Source organism: Bufo gargarizans, chromosome 1 (genome assembly GCF_014858855.1).
Source record: "Bufo gargarizans isolate SCDJY-AF-19 chromosome 1, ASM1485885v1, whole genome shotgun sequence".
Lineage (NCBI taxonomy): Eukaryota > Metazoa > Chordata > Amphibia > Anura > Bufonidae > Bufo > Bufo gargarizans.
Window position 1 is genome coordinate 150,121,562 of NC_058080.1, and position 24,801 is coordinate 150,146,362.

The 24,801-nt window shown below is 49.5% G+C and overlaps 1 protein-coding gene across 4 annotated transcripts in view; it reads left to right on the forward strand.

Annotated features, from left to right (window-relative positions):
- The first annotated feature begins 7,696 nt into the window (after window positions 1-7,696).
- The window catches only part of MICU3 (mitochondrial calcium uptake family member 3), a 178,467-nt gene continuing 161,362 nt past the window's right edge, over window positions 7,697-24,801 (forward strand). The window contains exon 1 of one of the 4 annotated variants that reach the window (XM_044299542.1): window positions 7,697-8,297. In XM_044299542.1, the coding sequence (XP_044155477.1) occupies window positions 7,857-8,297 (441 nt within the window). In that variant the 5' untranslated portion in view covers window positions 7,697-7,856. The remainder of the gene's footprint in view (window positions 8,298-24,801) is intronic. The other 3 variants (XM_044299530.1, XM_044299537.1, XM_044299550.1) reach the window with 3 other exon arrangements.

The following is a 24,801-nucleotide window of genomic DNA, read 5'->3' on the forward strand; positions in this document are numbered from 1 at the left end:
GTTTAGGGGAGGGGGATCCGTGGATGGCACTGTTTAGGGGAGGGGGATCCGTGGATGGCACTGTTTAGGGGAGGGGGATCCGTGGATGGCACTGTTTAGGGGAGGGGGATCCGTGGATGGCACTGTTTAGGGGGGATCTGTGGATGGCACATAGGAAGGGGTGGGGTTTAGAGAGAAAGGGGTTTGGCCTTGACAGGAAGGGGTGGGTCAAATTTATATTAGGGGGGTGCCCGAATTTAGTCTCGCCTAGGGCAGCACAAAACCAAGATACACCACTGGGGAAGGGGTCAGTGAAACCCCGGAAATCTCCACCACATGCCTGGCAGTGGGTGCCAGCCAACCCCGCCCGGGACATACCCCCTGCAGACCCAGCACCAGTGGTGTGCTGGCGATGTAACGAACCTGGACACATAAGGGCCGACTGTCCCCATCAGGGTGAACCCCTGGACACTAACTTTGGCTACTGCCCCTCAATGTATGCCTGGAGTCTGTGTGCATCCGGTAACCCCGAGACAATAGACAATAGTCACCTGTGAAAGGTGCAAGTGGGAGATACCCTGGCACTGGCGCTGCTGGACTCAGGAAGCTTGGTGTCCCTGGTAAGTGCTGCCCTGGTGCGGCCCGCCGAGTATACTGGCCGGAAAGTAAGCGTAGTGTGCTTCCATGGAGACTTAAAGGATTATCCCACCGCCCTGGTGTCACTATCCACGGTGGCCGTCGCCACAAAGTTGCACTACGAACTAATAATTTGGAGAGACTTCCCCGGTTTCCCAGCACTATGGCCGGATACGAAAGTTACTGATACCCGGGAGACAGATATGACCCTATAGAGTGGCCCGGCTCAGGGGGGAGACCAGAACCCTGGGAACCTGAGTCTGAAGGGACAGCCGTAGGGGTGACCGCCACTTCGGTGGAAGAGGGGGAGACAACCCCACTAAGTGTGATGGTGGGAGACGTGGAGGACTTGCCGCCGGGTCTGGAATTGGCAGACCTCAATGTATCTGGGTATAATTTTGGTACCGCCCAACACCGGGACCCAACCCTATCCCGAGCCTGGGAAAATGTATTAATAGTAGAGGGTGAACCACAACAACCAAGGGCGGTGTTCCCCCGTTTTGTAGTTTATCAGGATATGTTGTATCGGGTAATCCAGCTGGGGGGGTGAACCCATTGAACAGTTGGTGGTGCCCTAGGCTTATCACAAACTCGTGTTAAAGTTAGCCCACCAACATGTTCTTGGTGGTCATCTGGGAATGCAGAAAACACAGGACTGGATACTACAACGGTTTTACTGGCCCAGTGTGTTTAGGGAAGTGGACGAATTCTGTAAGTCTTGCTCAACCTGCCAGGCAACTAGCCCCAAGCACCTTTTCCGCAGTCCCTTGGTACCTCTCCCAATACATCTTGGTCGTCCTGGACTACGCCACTCGGTACCTGGAGGCGGTGCCACTGTAACATACATCGGCTAAACTTATAGCTAAGGAGCTAATGGAGATGTTCTCCCAAGTGGGGCTACCTAAAGAGGTTCTGACTGACCAGGGGACCCCTTTTATGTCCAAGGTCATGAGGGATCTCTGTAAGTTAGTGCATATCAAACAGTTACGGATGTCCGTGTACCATCCGCAAACAGACGGTCTGGTTGAAAGGTTTAACAAAACACTAAAAACCATGTTAAAAAGGGTGGTGTCTAAAGATGGGAAGGATTGGGATCTTCTTCTGCCCTAAGTCATGTTCGCTGTGCGAGAGGTACCCCAGGCCTCTACTGGGTTCTCGCCCTTTGAATTGCTATATGGCAGACATCCTCATGGTTTGTTAGACATAGCCAAAGAGGCGTGGGAACAGCAACCCACTCAGCATAAAAGTGTCCTTGAGTATGTTACCAAGATGCGATAACGGATAGAGACCGTTTTGCCTCTTGTCAGGGAACATCTGGAGGCTGCTCAGCGAGCCCAGAGTCGGATCTATAATCAGCAGGCTCGGGTCCAGATCTTTAACCCGGGTGATCAGGTTTTGGTTCTGGTGCCGACCGTGGACAGTAAGTTATTGGCCAGCTGGCAGGGGCCCTACAACGTACTTGAAAAAATTGGAGAGGTAAATTACAAGGTACAGTACCACTGATGAAGGGGTCATTTCTCTAAACCCCGAAACGCGTTTGGTACTATCCCCCAGTATTGGAACAAAGACAAACGTACATCGATTACCTGAGGAGGAGTGGAATTTACTATTTAGCAACATCCAATCACGTGAACAACGCCTGTTGTACGGAGGAAACCCTCATTCATTGCGGGGCCACGTGTTTAACCAGCATTGGCGCGATATTTTCTTTTAAGCAACAGCCCTTGAGACCGGAGCGCCTAACCACACAGGAGACACACCGTGTCGATGGCAAGAGAAATCCACCGAAGTCCTCCCAGTAAGATTGTATCAGTTTGTTAAGCAAGCGCTTGAATGTGCTTTAGACTGGAGATTACCTGGGTTACTGATTCGATTTTTAGAAGACTTTTGGATGTTATTTATTTATCGTATCTGATATATTTTTCTAATTTTTTCACATTGTGGACAATTCTATACCCCTGTAGATCTGGGTGACCAGTATCTCATTCAGCCGTTGATTTTTGATAAAGATATTTTTTTATGAATACTGTGATGCGACATTCCACGTATTACTACTGCTGCTAAACTATTTGTACTATAAATTATTTGGATTTTACCTACTTTTTAGATATTACCAATACATTCTACTGTTTCCAATACTATAGAGAGTGCCCCACTACAACTTATTTATTATAAATTACAAGGTACACCAGCCAGGGAGGCGAAAGCCGGAGCAGGTGTACCTTATGAATCTACTCAAACTGTGGAAAGATAGGGAAACCTGTAATGAAGACAACTCGCGGCCAGGTTTTCTAGGGGAAGCGGTTTCGGCCTGTCTAAAGCAAGGGAACTGGAAGCCACAGTAAGAATTGCTGACAGCCTCTCCTCTAAGCAGGCTCAGGAGGCCAGGGAGTTTATTAGGCTAGTTTCACACTAGCGTTCGGCTGTCCGCTCGTGAGCTCCGTTTGAAGGGGCTCACAAGCGGACCCGAACGCTTCCGTCCAGCCCTGATGCAGTCTGAATGGATGCGGATCCGCTCAGACTGCATAGTCTGGCGGCGTTCAGCCTCCGCTCCGCTCAGCAGGCAGACACCTGAACGCTGCTTGCAGTGTTCGGGTGTCCGCCTGGCTGTGCGGAGGCGTGCGGATCCGTCCAGACTTACAATGTAAGTCAATGGGGACGGATCCGTTTGAAGATGCCACAATATGGCTCAATCTTCAAACGGATCCGTCCCCCATTGACTTTCAATGTAAAAGTCTGGACGGATCCGCTTCAGGCTAATTTCACACTTAGCCATTTTTTGCCAATATAATGCAGACGGATCCGTTCTGAACGGAGCCACCGTCTGCATTAATATGAGCGGATCCGTTCAGAACGGATCCGATCGAACGCTAGTGTGAAAGTAGCCTTAGCCGGAACACGGATGTGTTTTCGGATGTCCCTGGATGCACTTCCACAATTTGGCGTGACATTGTCACTGAGCCTCAGGCAAAAGCCTGGCTAAAACCATACCGGGTACCCGAGGCTCGGTGACAAGCCATCTCAGAGGAAGTGAAGATGATGCTGAGGCTAGATGACACTGAGGAGTCTAAAAGTGAGTGGGCTAGTCCTATAGTGCTAATAATGCCTCGGGTGGATGAGCTTATCGAGATATATTACGACAAGCACTGTATTTTTCTGTTTTGGACCTCACCAAAGGGTACTGGCAGGTACCCTTGATGGAGGCTGCCAAAGAGAAAACTGCCTGCCTCACACCAGAGGGGCTGTACTAATATAAGGTGTTACCCTTTGGTCTGCATGGGGCCCCTGCCACTTTTCATAGACATTGTGCTCCGTTCATATCGTCGGTACGCTTCGGCTTACCTGGACGATATTGTCATCCACAGTACCGACTGGGAAAGTCATCTACCCAAAATGTAGGCTGTAGTGGACTCCCTTAAGAAGGCTGGACTGACCAATAACCCAAAGATATGCGCGATAGGGTTAGAGGAGACTAGGTACCTGGGGTACATCATTGAACGTGGAGTTATCAAACCCCAAGTGAATAAATAGAGGCGATTTGAAATTGGCCCCGACCTGTCACCGCGAGGCAAGTAAAGTCGTTCCTGGGAATGGTGGGCTATTATATGAGGTTCGTTCCCCATTTTGACACTTTAGCAGCTCCATTTACAGGGCTCTTGAAGGGACGGAAGTCCGTGTTGGTCCACTGGAATGACCAGGCGGAAGAGGCTTTCTCCGCGTTGAAGTCGGTCCTGTGCAGGTCACCGGTTTTGGTGACGCCCGACTTCAAGAGGGGGTTTGTGGTACAGACCGATGCCTCTGAAGTAGGCCTCGGAGCTGTACTCTCTCAGGATATCAATGGGGAGGAACATCCCGTTGTTTTCCTATGCCGCAAACTTACCCCAGCCGAGACTAGGTACAGTATAGTGGAGAGAGAGAGAGTGCCTGGCCATCAAGTGGTTACTCGAGCCTCTCCGCTATTATCTGTTGGGGAGAAAGTTCAGTTTGGTGACCGATCAAGTGGAGAGCCAGGCCAAAGAGAAGAATGCTCGGGTCACCAGATGGTTCTTGTCATTACAGAACTCCAAATTCTCAGTGGAACACAGGGCAGGCTGCTTGCAGAGAAACGCGGATGCCCTGTCCCGGGTACACTGTCTGGCAAGTGTTCCCCCCCTCAGGGTTGAACAAAGGGGGGGAAGTATGTAGGAAGGTGCAAGGGACCGTCGTTGATGGAAGGTATGTGTCACTGCGGTTCCTGGCCTCGGTGGAGTAAGAGTGTCATGGAACCATGAACCAGACGTACAACAAGAGATAAGTGGAAATAAGAAGGCTTTATTGAAAATCCAGCTGTAAGGCAAAAGTCCAAACGGATGGCTAAACCGAAGCAGGGTCTTGCGAAGCCAGAGGTCAGGAACCAGAAGGGTAGTCAGACGAAGCCTGGATCAGGAACCAGCAGGGTAGTCAGACGAAGCCTGGATCAGGAACCAGCAGGGTAGTCAGACGAAGCCTGGATCAGGAACCAGCAGGGTAGTCAGACGAAGCCTGGATCAGGAACCAGCAGGGTAGTCAGACGAAGCCTGGATCAGGAACCAGCAGGGTAGTCAGACGAAGCCAGGATCAGGAACCAGAAGCAGCAGCAGTCTTAGAAGCATGTGAACACAGGAGGACCAAGCAAGGAACTGAAGCCACAGACCTCCTATATATATGAGCTAGGCATCCAGCTCCTCCCAGTGGGAAGGAGAAGCCGCAGGGTGGGAGGCTACAAGAAACCCAGAAACCAAGATGGCCGCCAGCACATGTCAAACGAAGGGGAACAGCAAGAAGGTAAGACCATGACAGTACCTCCCCCTCAAGGGCCCCTCCTCCGCGGAGTAAAGAACGGTTTCTGGGGGAAGCGTGCGTGGAAGGCTCGGAGCAAGGCAGGAGCATGGACATCTGCGGAGGGAACCCAGGAACGCTCCTCTGGACCATAACCACGCCAATGGACCAAAAACTGCACCCAACCGCGGACCAGGCGTGAGTCCAGGATATTGCTCACCTCATACTCCTCACGATTGCCCACTTGGACCGGACGAGGCCGAGGAACCGAGGAAGTGAAACGATTACACACCAGTGGCTTCAACAGGGAGACATGAAACACGTTGAGATCCGCATGCCAGGAGGAAGCGCAAGGGCATAGGCTACCGGGTTTACCCTGCGAAGCACTCGGAAGGGACCAACAAAGCGAGGCGCCAGCTTGGGAGTGGGCACTCGAAGGTTGAGGTTGCGGGTGGACAACCATACGCGGTCTCCGACCTGGTAGGAAGGAGCGGGCGCTCGTCTGCGATCAGCCTGGAGTCTCTGGCGCTGCGCAGAGACCTCAAGGGACCTCTGGATCTGTACCCAAGAAGCACGTAGGACGGACAGGTGATCCTGCTGATCAAGTCTGGCAACCAGCGTAGGTAGCCAGGATGGCCCTGTACCGTCAGAATTCATGGCTTGGTCCTAATGTCATGGAACCATGAACCAGACGTACAACAAGAGATAAGTGGAAATAAGAAGGCTTTATTGAAAATCCAGCTGTAAGGCAAAAGTCCAAACGGATGGCTAAACCGAAGCAGGGTCTTGCGAAGCCAGAGGTCAGGAACCAGAAGGGTAGTCAGACGAAGCCTGGATCAGGAACCAGCAGGGTAGTCAGACGAAGCCTGGATCAGGAACCAGCAGGGTAGTCAGACGAAGCCTGGATCAGGAACCAGCAGGGTAGTCAGACGAAGCCTGGATCAGGAACCAGAAGCAGCAGCAGTCTTAGAAGCATGTGAACACAGGAGGACCAAGCAAGGAACTGAAGCCACAGACCTCCTATATATATGAGCTAGGCATCCAGCTCCTCCCAGTGGGAAGGAGAAGCCGCAGGGTGGGAGGCTACAAGAAACCCAGAAACCAAGATGGCCGCCAGCACATGTCAAACGAAGGGGAACAGCAAGAAGGTAAGACCATGACAAAGAGCCAGTTTTCATGTATCTGCAGCAGTTGCTGTTTGACACCTTGCTATTTAGTATAGCTGTAATAGCTGATCCAGGATGGCTCTTACTGGGAGCAGTCAAAGTGCTGGGTGGGTGACTGCTTCCCACGTTCTAGGCCAGGTCTTGACTGGCCTATATAAAAAAAACAGCCAGCAGTGTCAGCTGGTGGTAATTACCTCTCTCTCTGACAATCATTGGATTGAGATCTGAGCCGTGTGCTAGGATGGAGGCCTGAGTTTGGGAGGTCTGCTCTGTCCTGAGCAATGCCGATCGGGTGTGAACTAACACCTAGGATAACAGGTTGCCATAAGTGTGAATAAAACACTGAAGTTTTTGAGTTACAAACTGGTCTTTGCCTCTATACTGCGTCCGCTTGTCCTGTCTACCAGAGCGAATCCCCACAATAGTTATATACACACTGCAGGGAGCGCGTAACTTTAGCCATAGCACTTACTATGGGGCCCAGAGGCAGAGGAGGACCAGTCAGGTGAAAGAATATTGTATCTTTTTTGGGGGAGTGTGGAGGCTGTACAGAAAATATGACAGAAGAAGCTCTATCCAGTATTCGACTGGACGGATACGTCTATAGTAATACTGTATGTGGAGGCTGTGGGGTTATAACCAGTACTGGAGGGATACGTCTATAGTAGAACTGTATGTGGAGGCTGTACGGTTATATCCAGCACTGGACGGATACGTCTATAGTAATACTGTATGTCCGGTTATATCCAGCACTGGACGGATACGTCTATAGTAATACTGTATGTGGAGGCTGTGGGGTTATAACCAGTACTGGAGGGATACGTCTATAGTAGAACTGTATGTGGAGGCTGTACGGTTATATCCAGCACTGGACGGATACGTCTATAGTAATACTGTATGTGCGGTTATATCCAGCACTGGACGGATACGTCTATAGTAATACTGTATGTGGAGGCTGTGGGGTTATAACCAGTACTGGAGGGATACGTCTATAGTAGAACTGTATGTGGAGGCTGTACGGTTATATCCAGTACTGGACGGATACGTCTATAGTAATACTGTATGTGCGGTTATATCCAGTACTGGACGGATACGTCTATAGTAATACTGTATGTACGGTTATATCCAGTACTGGACGGATACGTCTATAGTAATACTGTATGTGTGGAGGCTGTGCGGTTATATCCAGTACTGGACGGATACGTCTATAGTAATACTGTATGTGGAGGCTGTGCGGTTATATTCAGCACTGGACGGATACGTCTATGGTAATACTGTATGTGCGGTTATATTCAGCACTGGATGGATACGTCTATGGTGCGGCATCTGACAGCAGTTCTCCTTGGAGTTTCCGCTGCTCTCGCGATGTTTCGTCCCCTCTCGCCCCCTCCCCCGCTGTCATTCCCGCAGATGGCTGCTCTTCGCAGGTTCCTCCGTGCCCTGTGTGCCCAGAGCCAGCAGCCATGCCCCCCGGCACACAGCAGGCTCATCTCCGTGCAGAGCCCGGGCAGCTCTTCCTCCTCCGCCCGGACCTCCGTGCTGTTACTGGTGTCCGGCGCAGCCGGGGCAGGGCTGGCACTGGCTGGTTATGCCATCTATCGTGACGGGCGAGTTCAGAACTGGGGAGAGCGACTGTATCGCGACATGGACCTGAGAGGAAGCATTGAGGGTCTGAGAGGAGCCGGCATCCTGGTGCCTGTCAGTGCTGCCAAGGAGACGGTAAGAGGCGGGGAGGGGGCAGCCTCCGGGCACTGCCGCTTGGCATGATACCTGGGGCTGGGGGATGGGATGTGACTGCTTAGTCCTATGCCCGGGGCTGTCACCTGCTGCACCTGTCATGGTGGGCAGCCCCTGGCCCCTCCTAGCCCTGATGTCAGACATATGGAGGAGTTTGCATCCACAGGAACTCTACAGGGGTTACTTCTAGAAATCCCATGCCATATGGCGGCACCATACGTCAGTACATGGAGTGAGCAGTGGGGGCTCCGTGTACCCCAGTCCAGGCTCTTTGCATGAGCATGAAACCGTAGCGGAAATCCAGCCCGGATAATATTTGGCAGCATAAGGCCTCCTGCACACCTGCTTCCCGTTGCCATATTGCGGATCCGCAATACACGGGCACCGTTCTGTTTGCATTCCGCATCATGGATGCGGACCCATTCACTTCAATGGGTCCGCAAATCCGGAGGTGCGGAACTGAAGCACGGAACGGAACCCTACTGACAGGGGCGTAGCTATAGGGGGTTCAGAGGTAGCAGTCGCTACCGGGCCCAGGAGCCTGAGGGGGCCCAAATACCCTTGTGCTGCATAAGAAGACACACAAAGCACTGAGAGAAGGGGGGCCCAAGTCTAACTGTTGCACCAGGGCCCATGAGCCTTTAGCTACGCCCCAGCCTACTGAAGCACTACAGAGTGCTTCCGTGGGGTTTCGTCCAGTACTTCCGTTCTGCAAAAAGATAGGACATGTCCTATCTTTTTGCGGAACGGCCGGATCGTGGACCCATTAAAGTGAATGGGTCCGCGATCCGCTGCGGCTGCCCCACGGTTGGTGTTCATGCATTGCGGGCTGCAGCAGGACCACGGGGCGCACACGTGTGTGTGCAGGGCGCCTAATAAAGATATTGTTCATGTGAATGAATGCTCCGTCCCTCTACGGACGATCCCCCCCCTCCCCGTACATGTGGTGTGGCCGTGATAATCTGGTGCATGCGCTGTTATACTCGATTATAGGCGCATTTGCAGATGATACGCCTACAAAAACCAATCAGCTTGTGCCGCTAAGATCCGTTCATGCAGATTTGAAGACATATCATCCTGCGCATGTGCTGATACTCACAGTAACAGCACATGCGCAAGATTATCAAATCTGTACGAGATGTACGGACGTGTTAATCTGCCGACAGAGGGAGCGTGCAGAGCTGTGGGGGCGTTCCCTCACATGGACAAATATATTCACTAAGACGGGGGTCATTTATCAAACTGCCCATACCAACCAATCAGATTCCACCTTTTATTTTAGGCTACTTTCTCACTGGCGTTTTGGCTTTCCGTTTGTGAGATCCGTTCAGGGCTCTCACCAGACGTCCGAAACGGATCAGTTTGCATTCTGAATGGAAAAGGATCCGCTCAGAATGCATCAGTTTGCCTGCAGCGTTTTGCTGTCCACCTGACGAAGCGGAGTTAAGCAGATCCGTCCTGGCACACAATGTAAGTCAATGGGGATGGATCCGTTTTCTCTGCCACAATTGATAACGGATCCGTCCCCCATTGACTTTCAGTGGTGTTTAAGTCGGATCCATCTTGGCTATGTTACAGATAACCGGGAATGTAGATAATAGACACGCGGCACTCACCAGGGTCGATGCTTCAAAGATGCTTTATTTGCCATTCAGCAAGATAGCGTGGAGTGCACAGGCTGGGGAGCGGACAGGCCCAGGTGTGATTAGGCGGTGACGGCCGTTTCGCACTAGATCGCGCTTCCTCGGACCGCTACAGATGTTACAGATAACACAAACGGATCCGTTCATGACGGATGCATGCGGTTGTATTATTGTAACGGATCTGTTTTTGCAGATCCATGATGGATCCGCCCAAAACGCGAGTGTGAAAGTAGCCTAGGGGATCTTTCACACCTGCGTTCTTGTCTTCCGGCATAGAGTTCCGTCGTCGGGGCTCTATGCCGGAAGAATCCTGATCAGTTTTATCCTAATGCATTCTGAATGGAGAGAAATCCGTTCAGGATGCATCAGGATGTCTTCAGTTCCGGAACGGAACGTTTTTTGGCTGGAGAAAATACCGCAGCATGCTGCGCTTTTTGCTCCGGCCAAAAATCCTGAAGACTTGCCGCAAGGCCGGATCCGGAATTAATGCCCATTAAAAGGCATTGATCCGGATCCGGCCTTAAGCTAAACGTTGTTTCGGCGCATTGCCGGATCTGACGTTTAGCTTTTTCTGAATGGTTACCATGGCTGCCGGGACGCTAAAGTCCTGGCAGCCATGGTAAAGTGTAGTGGGGAGCGGAGGAGCAGCATACTTACCGTCCGTGCGTCTCCCGGGGCGCTCCAGAGTGACGTCAGGGCGCCCCAGGCGCATGGATGACGTGATCGCATGGCACGTCATCCATGTGCATAGGGCGCTCTGACGTCATTCTGGAGCGCCCCGGGAGCCGCGCGGACTGTAAGTATACCGCTCCCCCCTCCTACTATGGCAACCAGGACTTTAATAGCGTCCTGGCTGCCATAGTAACACTGAACGCATTTTGAAGACGGATCCGTCTTCAAATGCTTTCAGTACACTTGCGTTTTTCCGGATCCGGCGTGTAATTCCGGCAAGTGGAGTACACGCCGGATCCGGACAACGCAAGTGTGAAAGAGGCCTTACAGAGCTCCTTTGGAAAATGAAAGGCGGCATCTGATTGGTTGCTATGGGCAGGTGAGCCGGTTCTACTTTACATTAGTTGGATAAATCTCCCCCAATAAATAAACTGATTGGCATTAAATTGGTGACTTTTAGTTCTGCCAATCGGTATGTATGAGCTGTGAGAAGACGGCAGCACTCACCGCCGCACTGCAGCCTCTTCAGCGGGGGTGCTGGGGGTCGGACCCCCACTGATCACATACTGATCACCTACCTGGGGATAGACCCTCAGCAAACACTGAGACAACTCCTCCTACAGAAAACTCAAGTGGAACTAAAAGAAATGGAGAAACATCTCTCTACAAAAGTGTTAGGTTTCCTGTCACCATGAAAATACAGTGTAATCTGCAGGCACCATGTTATAGAGCAGGAGGAGCGGAGCAGATTATTTATAGTTTATGGGAAAATATTCAGTCCAACTTGTAATTTCCTCATTTATATCTCTGCTCATTCTGAGCTTTGAAGTCCAGGAGGCGGTCCTATCAGTGATTGACAGCTATCTCTGTGTACACAGCAATAGAGGGGAGGCTGTCAATCACTGATAGGACCGCCTCCTGGACTTCAAAGCTCAGAATGAGCAGAGATATAAATAAGGAAATTACAAGTTGGACTGAATCTTTTCCCATAAACTATATAAAGTCTGCTCCGCTCCTCCTGCTCTATACCATGCTGTATTTTCATGGTGACAGGTTCCCTTTAAGATGCACCATGCTTATCAGACAGAGCGCAGCATTTGATAAATTTGGCACTAATTGAATTAATGCAGAATCCAGTAAAACCACATGGACATTATCAGCAATCAATTAATATTAAATTTTTTAGTTTCAATAGTTTTTTTTATTTTATCAGCACTATGAAACAAAAGATAAAGAAGCGACTAATTTTTAAACAATGTGAAAACCGCGCAGACTTGCACATCGCACAGCAGCCGCAACGTGGGACTGCGCCCTGATCTGTGGTGATTCCTTCATATTATGTGAGGGAACCAGGTTCAGCAACGTCAAATCCCGACAGGCTCCCTCATTACACAGGGATGTGTCTCAGGCCTCATGCACATGACCGTATCTGTTTTAGAGGTCCGCAAAATACATACAGTCCTGGGCATGAGGCTTGATACTGAGACTGATTTGTGTTCCTCGTGTAAAGTACACTATTAGGCCCCCATTAACACGGCGGCAATTTCGTTCCACATTTTGCGGAACGGAATTGTGGACACATTCATTTCTATGGGGCCGCACATCGGGGCCGAAAATGCAGACGCGCACTTTTAGGTCCACATTTCCGTTCCCTAGGAAAATAGAACATGTCCTATTCTTATCCGCAATTGCAGACAAGAATAGGCATATTCTATTAGTGCCGGCGATGTGCGGTCCGCAAAGAGCAGAACGCACATTTCCATGTCCGTGATTTGCGGATCCGTGAATCCGCAAAACACACCACTGACGTGTGAATGGAGCCTTAGGAAAAGGCTACACGGCGATCCCTGTCGCGGCCAGGATCGCTGAGTAGCAGTAATCCCATAGAAATGAATGGGATCGCCGCTGCCACCGCGATCCTATTTATTTCTATGGGATAACTGCTGCTCAGCGATCCTGGCCGCGACTAGTGTCGCCATGTAGCCCTAGCCTTAGTCATTCTCCCTGTTGTACAAGGAGTCCAGGCCCGGGAGAAGTGTCCTCAGTACAGATCCCTCCCACTTGGCTTTACTGACATGTCTCTCTTCCCAGTGGCTAGATATGACTGGACCCCACGTCAGCAAATTCTTTGCAACCCCCTCCTCCTGTGCAACCCCCACTCCTGTGGCTACTCGAGATTGTTCTGTATATAATAAAACAAAAGGTGACGGCAGCATCTCCAGTGGACCAGCCTTCACAGAATGCGTGCAGTAAAAACCAGACAGCTGTATATAAGGTCACTGTTTCAGGCCTCTTTCACACAACACAATGAATACGGCGGGGCATCGGCCGCGTGCATTCCGCATCACTTTATGGGTCGGCAAACCGGAGATGCAGTGCGGAACGGGTGGGGTTCCGTTCCACAAAAAGATAGAACTTGTTCTATCTTTTTGCGAAAAGGAGGGATCGCGGAACCCATTCAAGTGAATGGGGTCGCAATCCGCAAGCAGCTGGCCCATGGTCAGTGCCCGTGCATTGCAGACCGCAATTTGCAGTTCGCAGCACGGCCACGGGAGACACACGTTTGTGTGAAAGAGGCCTAAATCTTTTATTCCTCTTCCTGGGTGGGCACTTTCTGAGTTTGGGCCCCAAAGCAGCCGCTTCCCCTATAGCTCTGTCTCTCCCTGTTTCTCCGTCAGTAAAGTTGAGCATGGTAGAGCGAGGAGGCAGAGTGGACTCCGCTCACGTGTCAGGGCGTACCGTCCCATAGTAAGGCCTCATGCACACGACCGTTCAGTTTTCTGCGGTCCGCAAACCGCAGACATGCAAAAAACGGAAGCCGCCCGCGTGCCTTCCGCAATTTGCGGAAGGGGTGGCCCATTGTAGAAATGCCTATTCTTGTCCGCAAAACGGTCAAGAATAGGACATGTTATTTTTTTTTTTTGCGGGGCCACGGAACGGAGCAACGGATGCGGACAGCACACGGAGTGCTGTCCGCATCTTTTGCGGCCCCATTGAAGTGAATGGGTCTGCATCCGAGCCGCAAAAACTGCGGCTCGGATGCGTACCAAAACAACGGTCGTGGGCATGAGGCCTAAAACATAAGGGGAGATTTATCAAGACTGGCGCTCCCATATGTCGCGGGCAGATGTCCCTTAATACATTAGGCTCTGGCCCAGCTAGGGGGTTGGTGTAGACTTGAATTATAAGGGTGCCTTCACATGATGCAGAATTTTCCGCAACAAAAACCCCACCGTAAAAACATCCCCCATATTAGGCTACGGGATGAAAAATGTCGCTACCTGCGTCCTGTTCTGCAGCAGAACGGAACGCAAATCAGGTTTCGTTCCAGACTTCCTGTAGCTGAATGTCTCCAGTCACTTCAATGGAGATGTAATCCACAACAGCATTCACACACAAAATCCGCAACTTTGAAAAATCTGCACGTGCAGATTTTGTTGCGGAAAAGTCCGTAACGTGTGAAGGCACCCTAACCTGTGCCAGTTTCTGGTGGGCTGTAGGAGGCTCCACCCCCTCTGGTAAGCCACGCCCTTTCCCTGCCTCTTTAGAAAATAGTTGAGAAGCTCAAAAAGTCTCAAATTATGGTGCAGATATTACACTCACTATTATTGGTGACATTTTAGCATCAGAAACGCGGTTACTAAGTCTCCCACTTGGTTCTGTGTCATGAGGGACCCTGTCGGGATATCACGCTGCCCGAACCACGGACAGGTTCCCTCTAGTAATAGAAAGGGGTTGTTTTGGGGAAACAGCACCACTCTTGTCCATAGGCCTTGTCTGGTATTGCAGCTCAGCCGTTCTTTCACTTGTCCGTGATAACCTCCATGACAAGACGGTCAGTGGTTCATCTGTGAAGAATCCGTTTTGTCCATTTTTTTCTGCCCTTCATGCGTCATCCATGTACACTGCTAGGCTAAAAATTTCCAGAGAATCTCCTACCAGTGGTCTGTGAAAATCACGGATGCCGTCTGTGATGTGTCTGCTGGTTTTCACAGACCCATAGACTTCAATGGGCATGTTTGGTCTGCATCACGGACCAAAGTGCATGACTGTCTCCTCAGTTTTTCCGCCTATGTGAGCTCCCACAGTCCCGGCACCCAGAGAGGCTGGCACTTTTACCTATAGTGTGCAAGCACAGCCACCACTGCTGGATTGCAGGGTGGTCGTAACCATGGAAACGAGAGGTGTATAATGTGATGGAAATATGAATCAAGCCTGCAAAGGAGGCAATATGGATAAGCACAATACACTAGTAAGTGTCCGGTATTAACTTTCTTTACATGATAAATGACACTTGCTGAAGTGAGACAACGCCTTTAAGGAAAATGGTTCATTTTGCCCTGTATGTATATACTTATGGCTCCAGTATGGTCTCATTCTTAGGCCTCATGCACACGGACGTTTTTTTTCACGGTCCGCAAAACGGGGTTCCGTTGGTCCGTGATCCGTGACCGTTTTTCCGTCCGTGGGTCTTCCTTGATTTTTGGAGGATCCACGGACATGAAAAAAAAGTCATTTTGGTGTCCGCCTGGCCGTGCGGAGCCAAACGGATCCGTCCTGAATTACAATGCAAGTCAATGGGGACGGATCCGTTTGATGTTGACACAATATGGTGCCATTTCAAACGGATCCGTCCCCATTGACTTTCAATGTAAAGTCTGGAGTTCTGTTATACCATCGGATTGGAGTTTTCTCCAATCCGATGGTATATTTTAACTTGTAGCGTCCCCATCACCATGGGAACGCCTCTATGTTAGAATATACTGTCGGATATGAGCTACATCGTGAAACTCATTTCCGACAGTATATTCTAACACAGAGGCGTTCCCATGGTGATGGAGACGCTTCAGGTTAGAATATACAAAAAAACTGTGTACATGACTGTCCCCTGCTGCCTGGCAGGTGCTGCCAGGCAGCAGGGGGCAGACCCCCCCCCCCCCCCCTGTTTTTAACTCATTGGTGGCCAGTGGGCCCCCCCTCCCCTGTTGTTAACTCGTTGGTGGCCAGTGTGCGCACCCCCCTCCCTCCCTCTATTGTTTTAATACATTGGGGCCAGTGTGCGCGCGCCCCCCCAACCCCCCCTCCCTCCCTCTATTGTTTTAATACATTGGGGCCAGTGTGCGCGGGCCCCCCCAACCCCCCCTCCCTCCCTCTATTGTTTTAATACATTGGGGCCAGTGTGCGCACCCCCCCAACCCCCCCCCCCCCTCCCTCCCTCTATTGTAATCATCATCGGTGGCAGCGGAGTAGAAGATTTTCATACTTTACCTGGCTGCTGGCTGCTGCGATCTCTGTGTCCGGCCGGGAGCTCCTCCTACTGGTAAGTGACAGGTCTGTGCGGCGCATTGCTGTCACTTACCAGTAGAAGGAGCTCCCGGCCGGACGCAGACATCGCAGCAGCCAGCAGCCAGGTAAGTATGAAAATCTTCTACTCCGCTGCCACCGATGATGATTACAATAGAGGGAGGGAGGGGGGGGGGGGGGGGTTGGGGGGGGTGCGCACACTGGCCCCAATGTATTAAAACAATAGAGGGAGGGGGGGTTGGGTGGGCGCGCACACTGGCCCCAATGTATTAAAACAATAGAGGGAGGGAGGGAGGGGGGTGCGCACACTGGCCACCAACGAGTTAACAACAGGGGGGGGGGGGGCCGCACAATGATATTCAAACTGGGGAGGGGGGGGGGGGTCTGCCCCCTGCTGCCTGGCAGCCCTGATCTCTTACAGGGGGATATGATGGGGTTAATTGTACTATCATATCCCCCTGTAAGAGATCGGGTGCTGCCAGGCAGCAGGGGGCAGTCTTGTACAAAGTTTGCAGTGTATTCTAACTAGAAGCGTCCCCATCACCATGGGAACGCTTCTGTGTTAGAATATACTGTCGGAAATGAGTTTTCACGAAGTGAAAACTTAGATCAGAAAAAGCTTTTATGCAGACGGATCTTCGGATCCGTCTGTATGAAAGCAACCTACGGCCACGGATCACGGACACGGATGCCAATCTTGTGTGCATCCGTGTTCTTTCACGGACCCATTGACTTGAATGGGCCCGTGAACCGTTGGCCGTGAAAAAAATAGGACAGGTCATATTTTTTTCACGGCCAGGAAACACGGCTCACGGATGCGGCTGCCAAACGGTGCATTTTCCGATTTTTCCACGGACCCATTGAAAGTCAATGGGTCCGTGAAAAAAAACGGAAAACGGCACAACGGCCACGGATGCACACAACGGTCGTGTGCATGAGGCCTTACACATCAGATTTTACCTCTCCCTCCGCACCCTGCTTGCTTACCATGGATCACGGCTCCATGTCTTCTTGGCCCCAGTCTTGTTACATCTCCCCAATGAACCTTAGGACAGAGGGACTTTGCTGCCAGTAACAACTATTTTCTGAAAAAAATGGAAGGTGGATTTAGGTTGCTATAAATGAGGGGAAAACTTTAAAGGGAACCTGTCACCGGGATTTTGTGTATAGAGCTGAGGACATGGGTTGCTAGATGGCCACTAGCACATCCGCAATACCCAGTCCCCATAGCTCTGTGTGCTTTTATTGTGGAAAAAAAACTATATGATACATCTGCAAATTAACCTGAGATGAGTCCTGTCCTTGACTCATCTCACATACAGGACTCATCTCAGGGTAATTTGCATATGTATCAGATCGGTTTTTTAAAGCGATAAAAGCACACAGAGCTATGGAGACTGGGTATTGCGGATGTGCTAGTGGCCATCTAGCAACCTATGTCCTCAGCTCTATACACAAAATCCCGGTGACAGGTTCCCTTTAAGGCAGTTTTGATGCTTGAGGTCCATTTTGTGAGAGGTGATGTGAGGAGAGTTTTCTCAGCGGCGATGCTGCAGAGCGGATGAAGCGTTACATAGTATACATTGTAGGGGACCCTCTCTATTAACCCCATACACTCTAATGTGGCATATGGGACAGGCTGTGACATGGCGGCTGAGTGAGGACACAGCTTCCTGGTATCTTCAGGACACTGTGTAATGCTGGCTCTAGATGTACCAATAGTTCCCTGAAGAACTGTATTCCATGTCATGGACCAACATTATAATTTCTATATAATAATTTAGTGCATTATTCTCCGCACAGTGGACAAAATGTGGCCTGTGACATTGTGCATGTGGCTACCAGATGTCCAGCGTCTTATCATGGTTCCAGGTTCTGCCATACCAGGACCCATGATAGTCATCAAAAATTTTAGAAAAAAATTGTCAGTATTGCCTACAGCAAGGGCGTATGTCAGCAGATTTGTCCCTATGACACCGGCTGACCTGTTACATGTGCGCTTGGCAGCTGAAGACACCTGTGTTGGTCCCATGTTCATGTGTCCTCATTGCTGAGAAATATTAAGTTTTAATATATGCAAATAAGCCTCTAGGAGCAACGTGGGCGTTGTCATTACTCCTAGAGGCTCAGCTCTCTCTGCAACTGCCGCCCCCTCTTCACTTTGATTGACAGGGCCAGGAAGTGTGAAAGTCATCACACCTGTCCCTGTCAATCAAAGTGCAGAGGGCGCAGAAGTTGCAGAGAGAGCTGAGTCTCTAGGAGTAATGACAACGCCCCTGTTGCTCCTAGAGGCTCATTTGCATATATTAAAGCTTCATTTTTCTCAGCAATTGGCACCTCTTGCTTTTCTGACTTTCACATTGCCTACAACAATAGCATGGTATGTGCACTACAGTTTTATTGGGGTCAGGGGACACAACGTTTAGTGCACCATGTATAGTGGCCCCCTGTAAACTCTGCACACAATGCTGTGCTGCTATGGAGGCCTACTGGAACCAAAAGACAGAGCGCATGTGGGAGAGCTACTCGTCTACTGTCAAAATGTGAGGGGGTCTCAGGAACCTGACCTCCACCAGTCACAACTTCAAAAATATTACCCCCGAGTATTGCGCGCGGGTTCAATGCGTGATGCGAACGCATTGCGCCCACACGGTATCCGGACCCATTAATTTCAATGGGTCTGTGTACATGAGCGTTAGTTTTCACGCAACGCTGGCCCCATAGAAGTGAATGCGGCTGCGTGAAAACCGCTTTGCATCCGCAAGCAAGTGCGGATGCGATGTGTTTTTCACGAATGGTTGCTAAGAGATGTTATTTGTAAACATTCCGTTTTTTATTACGCGCGTGAAAAACGCATCAATGCGCATAGCTCCCGCACGATAAAAGCTGAACAGCTGAACACGATCGCAAACAAAACTGAATTGACTTGCTTGCGAAATCACGCAGTTTTTACTGAACGCATCCGGACACGCTCATCTGCTAGGGGCCTTAGGCCTCTTGCACACGACTGTGGTTTGGTTCCGCATCCGAGCCGCATTTTTGGCGGCTCGGGTGCGGACCCATTCACTTTAATGGGGCCACAAAAGATGCGGACAGCACTCCGTGGCGTCGCAAAAATTATAGATCATGTTCTGTTCTTGTCCGTTTTGGGGACAAGAATAGGCATTTCTATGATGGGCCGTCTGTTCCGTTCCGCAATTTGAGGACCGCAAAACACGGCACTTTCGTGTGCAAGAGGCCTTAGGCTTGCTTTGCTTGTTGGAGCCTAACCATGATGCAGTTTTTCTGCATACCCACCATGCTGTACCTTTTAGTCACAGTACTATGAAAGTGTATACAGCTTTCTAATATACAGTGTGTTTCAATGCCTTGTTAGCAGGATGTACACAGGAATGCCCCCATTGCCTGACAGCAAGCAGAGATGTTAGAAATGATAAAGAATCAAAACACCAGGAGGGAGTTGAACATGAGGGGAACATTTAAAATCGCTGGTCCACATTTTCTAAAGTGAGTTTACCTAGATTTTGGCATAAATTATACGTAAAATGGCGCAGTTTGGTGCAGGTAGCTTTCAAAGAAGTTTCTGCGCATAGTCTTATAAAAGGTGTGTGTCTCCACAGGAAAGGGTGTGGGCTTTATGGGGAAGGGGTGTGGCCTAAGGTTCACCTTTTTGTACCAATTTTGGCAAAAAATTCTGTCTTAAAGTAAGCCACCCAGTTGTTGGTGTAAAGCTACACAGAAGCGTCTGTCCATGCACCACATTTATCAGCCCCTGTAATTTAATATTTTAGTGCATGTCTTGACAGCGTGTCTAGACACCATCTTTCTAGAGGATGAGTATATATGCCCCAGTATTTCTTGAGCCTGCTTTGCAGTAATTTACCCCACATTCGCATATCTTTAAAGCCTCATGCACACAACCGTTTTTTTGGTCCGCATCCAAGCCGCAGTTTTTGTGCTGTCTGCATCCGATGCTCCGTTCTGTGGTCTGCAAAAAATATATAACCTGTCCTATTCTTGTCCACGTTTTGCGGATAAGAATAGGCAGTTTTATTAATGGCTGTCCGTGCCGTTCCTCAAATTGCGGAATGCACGCTGACGCCATCCGTGTTTTGTGGATCCACGATTTGTGGACCGCAAAACACACAACGGTCGTGTGCATGAGGCCTTACACTGTTAGAAATCCCTCTAGATCAGTAGCTAGTGGTAATACCCTCATTACATATGGAAATCTAATCAACACCCTCCCATCAGCACCCTTTTGTGCTCTGCAAACCTAGTGACAATTACTGTCTGCAAAACACACAATGGTTGTGTGCGTGAGGCCTAAACCTAACACTTTTGTCTAAAGCCTCATGCAAATGCAGTGTTTGGTCAGTAATTTCCATCAGTGATTGTGAGCCAAAACCAGGATTGGAGCCTCCACAGACATAAGGTAATAGGGAAAGATCTGCTCCTGTTCTGTGTTTAGAGCCGCACCTGGTTTAGGCTCAAAATCACTGACCGAACACTGACGTGTGAATAAAGCATAAGGGTACATGCACACGTTCAGGATTCATGTGCGGAGGATCCGCACTGAAATCCGCAGGTGTTCGCAGGCAAATCTGTGCGGTCAATCCGCATTAATTGGTGCGGATTTGGTGCGGATTTTCCGCATGCGGATTTCACTAAGTGAATGAAGAAATTCCGGCCAGGAAAAATAAAATAAATTGACATGCTGCGGATTTTAAAATCCGCACCGCAGGTCAAAATCCGTGCGGAAAAAATCTGCATCATGTGCATTGAGAATTTCAAATTCTCATAGAATACAATGTACATGACCTACGGTGCGGATTTTCCGCATGCAAATCCGCATGGAAAATCTGCACACAATCCTGATCGTGTGCATGTACCCTAAGGGTCCATTCACACGTCCGTGTGTGTTTTGCGGACCCACGGATCATTGGATCCGCAAAACACGGACATCGCCGGCACTTAATAGAAAATGCCTATTCTTGTCCGCAATTGCAGACAAGTATAGGAGATGTTCTATTTTTATCGGGATCGGAATTGCGAATCCGCACTTCCGGATCCGGGCAGCACATGGTGCTGCCCTATAGAAATGAATGGGTCCGCAATTCCGTTCCGCAAAATGCGGAATGAAATTGCGGATGTGTGAATGGACCCTAAGATGTTACTCCAGTTTTTTTTCCACACCGCCCCCCCCCCTTACTGGTGTTTAAGTGTATGTAAAATCAGCAGTAGATCTGCCCGTATTCTGCAGCAGAAAAATCGGAACTAAATGAAGTGGATTCCTTTGCTAAAATGGTCCCATGTAGAGTACCTGCACTCGGGTGTGGGAGGATCTCTATGCGTTTCTGCACACAAACCGCACGAAAACCCACAATTTGTAATTGCAGTTTTTGTTTCAGATGTCACCCCTCATTTGAAAAGAGTGAAATCCGCAGCTAAGGGTGCATTCACATGACAGTAATTTTGGTTCTCATCTGATCCACATTTTTTGCGGATCGGATGTGGATCCATTCATTTCAAGGCTACATGCACGCGACCGTATGTGTTTTGCGATCCGTATGTCATCAGTTTTTTTTACGGATCCATTGTAATAATGCCTTTCCTTGTCCGCAAAACAGACAAGAATAGGACATGCTCTATTTTTTTTGTGGAGCTATGGAACGGACATACGGATGCAGATAGCACACGGTGTGCTGACCGCATTTTTTGCGGACCCATTGAAATGAATAGGTCCGCATCCTATCCACAAAAAATGCGGAACAGACACGAAAACAATGTTCGTGTGCATGTAGCCTAAGGCTGCAAAAGATGCAGACAGCACCCTGTATGTCTGTTCCACAGCCCTGCAAAAAAATAGAATGTGTCCTATTCTCGTCCGTTTTGTGGACAAGAATAGTTATTTCCAACGAAGGGTGGGACCTGCAAAATGTGGAATGCACAAGGTTTGTACGGTCGTACTGCAAAACGGATATGGTTGTCTGAACGCCCCCCTAAAACTGCAAAAATAATTGACATGCTGCGGATTTGAAAATTGTACTGTATAACGCTGTCGTTTTTCAGCGCAGAAAAAACGTGCGTAATCCACAACATGTGTAGGTTACCCATAGGCTGCCAGATTGCTGCAGATTTCATCCTCTGTGTTACAAAAGGTGAGGTCCGCAGCAGATATCTCCAACAAGATCCCATCCGCTCGGCCGCTGCAGATTGTCCAGCATTCACACTATGTGTGGCCGGTGCCCTTATGCTGAGCTCTGTGTAGAAATGGGTCTTTCAGTCCTTAGCGGAGGAATGCCAGACCATAGAAATATCTCCATGTGACCCCATGACATCCAGCAGAACAAACGGATCAGAATTCAGATAATGTCAGCGTCTAAACCCGGCCATTGCTGACCCTGTGATATGTGACCCAGCCGTGATTTCTGCTGCCAGGGATGATGGGAGTTATATACTACACCTGGGGGTTTATCTGTAGTCCTCCAGTACAGTGACGGTCCCGGGGTAGTACTCGTGCTATACTAACATGGTATTATTTATCAGTTCTCAGGGGTCACGGCTCTGTATTACACGCGTCTTTGTAATAAGATAGTCGGGATGACATTTTGCACCTGAAAGGGAAGCCATAGTAGAATCCCTGGTCAGATCATGTGGCACCCTCTAAATAATTCTTCTATTTCCAAGAAGGGCAGCGGAAGTCTACGGATATCTGCCAAGTATACTCCATTGGGGGCAGTAACGTTATTACTGTGAAGGCTCCTGCACACGGCCGTTGTTCGGCCGTTCTGTGCATTGGGGAACGCAATTTGCGGTCCCCAATACACGAGCACTATCTGTGCGGCTGCCGCAGACGGATGCAGACCCATTCAACTTGAATGGGTCCGTGATCCATCCGCACCGCAAGAAAATAGCACTCTGTAGTGCTTCCGCGGGGTTCCATGCACCTCCGGATTGCGGACCCATTCAAGTGAATGGGTCCGTATCCGTAATGCGGTAAGCACACAGCATATTGCGGACTCATGTGCATGAGGCCTAATGGTTTTCTACAGACAGAAGGTTTTTCTGTTGGATTCAGTACGAATCTGACAGATAAAACACTGTGGCACGCTATATTGTCCTCCTCCTGTACTCCCTCTAAGCAGGCTATTCTTTAGACCAGGGATGCTCAACCTGTGGCCCTCCAGCTGTTGCAAAACTACAACTCCCAGCATGCCTGGACAGCCTACAGCTATTAGGGCATGCTGGGAGTTGTAGTTTTGCAACAGCTGGAGGTCAGCAGGTTGAGCTCCCCTACTCTAGACCATAACATTGCCATACGATATATAGAAATGGCGCTCGTACAGTACAGACCAAAAGTTTGGACACACCTTCTCATTCAAAGAGTTTTCTTTATTTTTATGACTATGAAAATTGTAGATTCACACTGAAGGCATCAAAACTATGAATTAACACATGTGGAATTATATACATAACAAAAAGTTTGAAACAACTGAAAATATGTCATATTCTAGGTTCTTCAAAGTAGCCACCTTTTGCTTTGATTACTGCTTTGCACACTCTTGGCATTCTCTTGATGAGCTTCAAGAGGTAGTCACCTGAAATGGTCTTCACTTCACAGGTGTGCCCTGTCAGGTTTAATAAGTGGGATTTCATCCCTTATTAATGGGGTTGGGACCATCAGTTGCGTTGTGGAGAAGTCAGGTGGATACACAGCTGATAGTCCTACTGAATAGACTGTTAGAATTTGTATTATGGCAAGAGAAAAGCAGCTAAGTAAAGAAAAACTGAGTGGCCATCATTACTTTAAGAAATGAAGGGCAGTCAGTCCGAAAAATTGGGAAAACTTTGAAAGTGACCCCAAGTGCAGTCACAAAAACCATCAAGCACTACAAAGAAACTGGCTCACATGCAGGACCGCCCCAGGAAAGGAAGACCAAGAGTCACCTCTGCTGCGGAGGATAAGTTCATCCGAGTCACCAGCCTCAGAAATCGCAGGTTAACAGCAGCTCAGATTAGAGACCAGGTCAATGCCACACGGAGTTCTAGCAGCAGACACATCTCTAGAACAACTGTTAAGAGGAGACTGTGTGAATGAGGCCTTCATGGTAGAATATCTGCTAGGAAACCACTGCTAAGGACAGGCAACAAGCAGAACAGACTTGTTTGGGCTAAAGAACACAAGGAATGGACATTACACCAGTGGAAATCTGTGCTTTGGTCTGATGAGTCCAAATTTGAGATCTTTGGTTCCAACCGCCGTGTCTTTGTGCGACGCAGAAAAGGTGAACAGATGGACTCTACATGCCTGGTTCCCACCGTGAAGCATGGAGGAGGAGGTGTGATGGTGTGGGGGTGCTTTGCTGGTGACACTGTTGGGAATTTATTCAAAATTGAAGGCATACTGAACCAGCATGGCTACCACAGCATCTTGCAGCGGCATGCTATTCCATCCGGTTTGCGTTTAGTTGGACTATCATTTATTTTTCAACAGGACAATGACCCCAAACACACCTCCAGGCTGTGTAAGGGCTATTTGACCATGAAGGAGAGTGATGGGGTGCTGCGCCAGATGACCTGGCCTCCACAGTCACCGGACCTAAACCCAATCGAGATAGTTTGGGGTGAGCTGGACCGCAGAGTGAAGGCAAAAGGGCCAACAAGTGCTAAGCATCTCTGGGAACTCCTTCAAGACTGTTGGAAGACCATTTCAGGTGACTACCTCTTGAAGCTCATCAAGAGAATGCCAAGAGTGTGCAAAGCAGTAATCAAAGCAAAAGGTGGCTACTTTGAAGAACCTAGAATATGACATATTTTCAGTTGTTTCACACTTTTTTTGTTATGTATATAATTCCACATGTGTT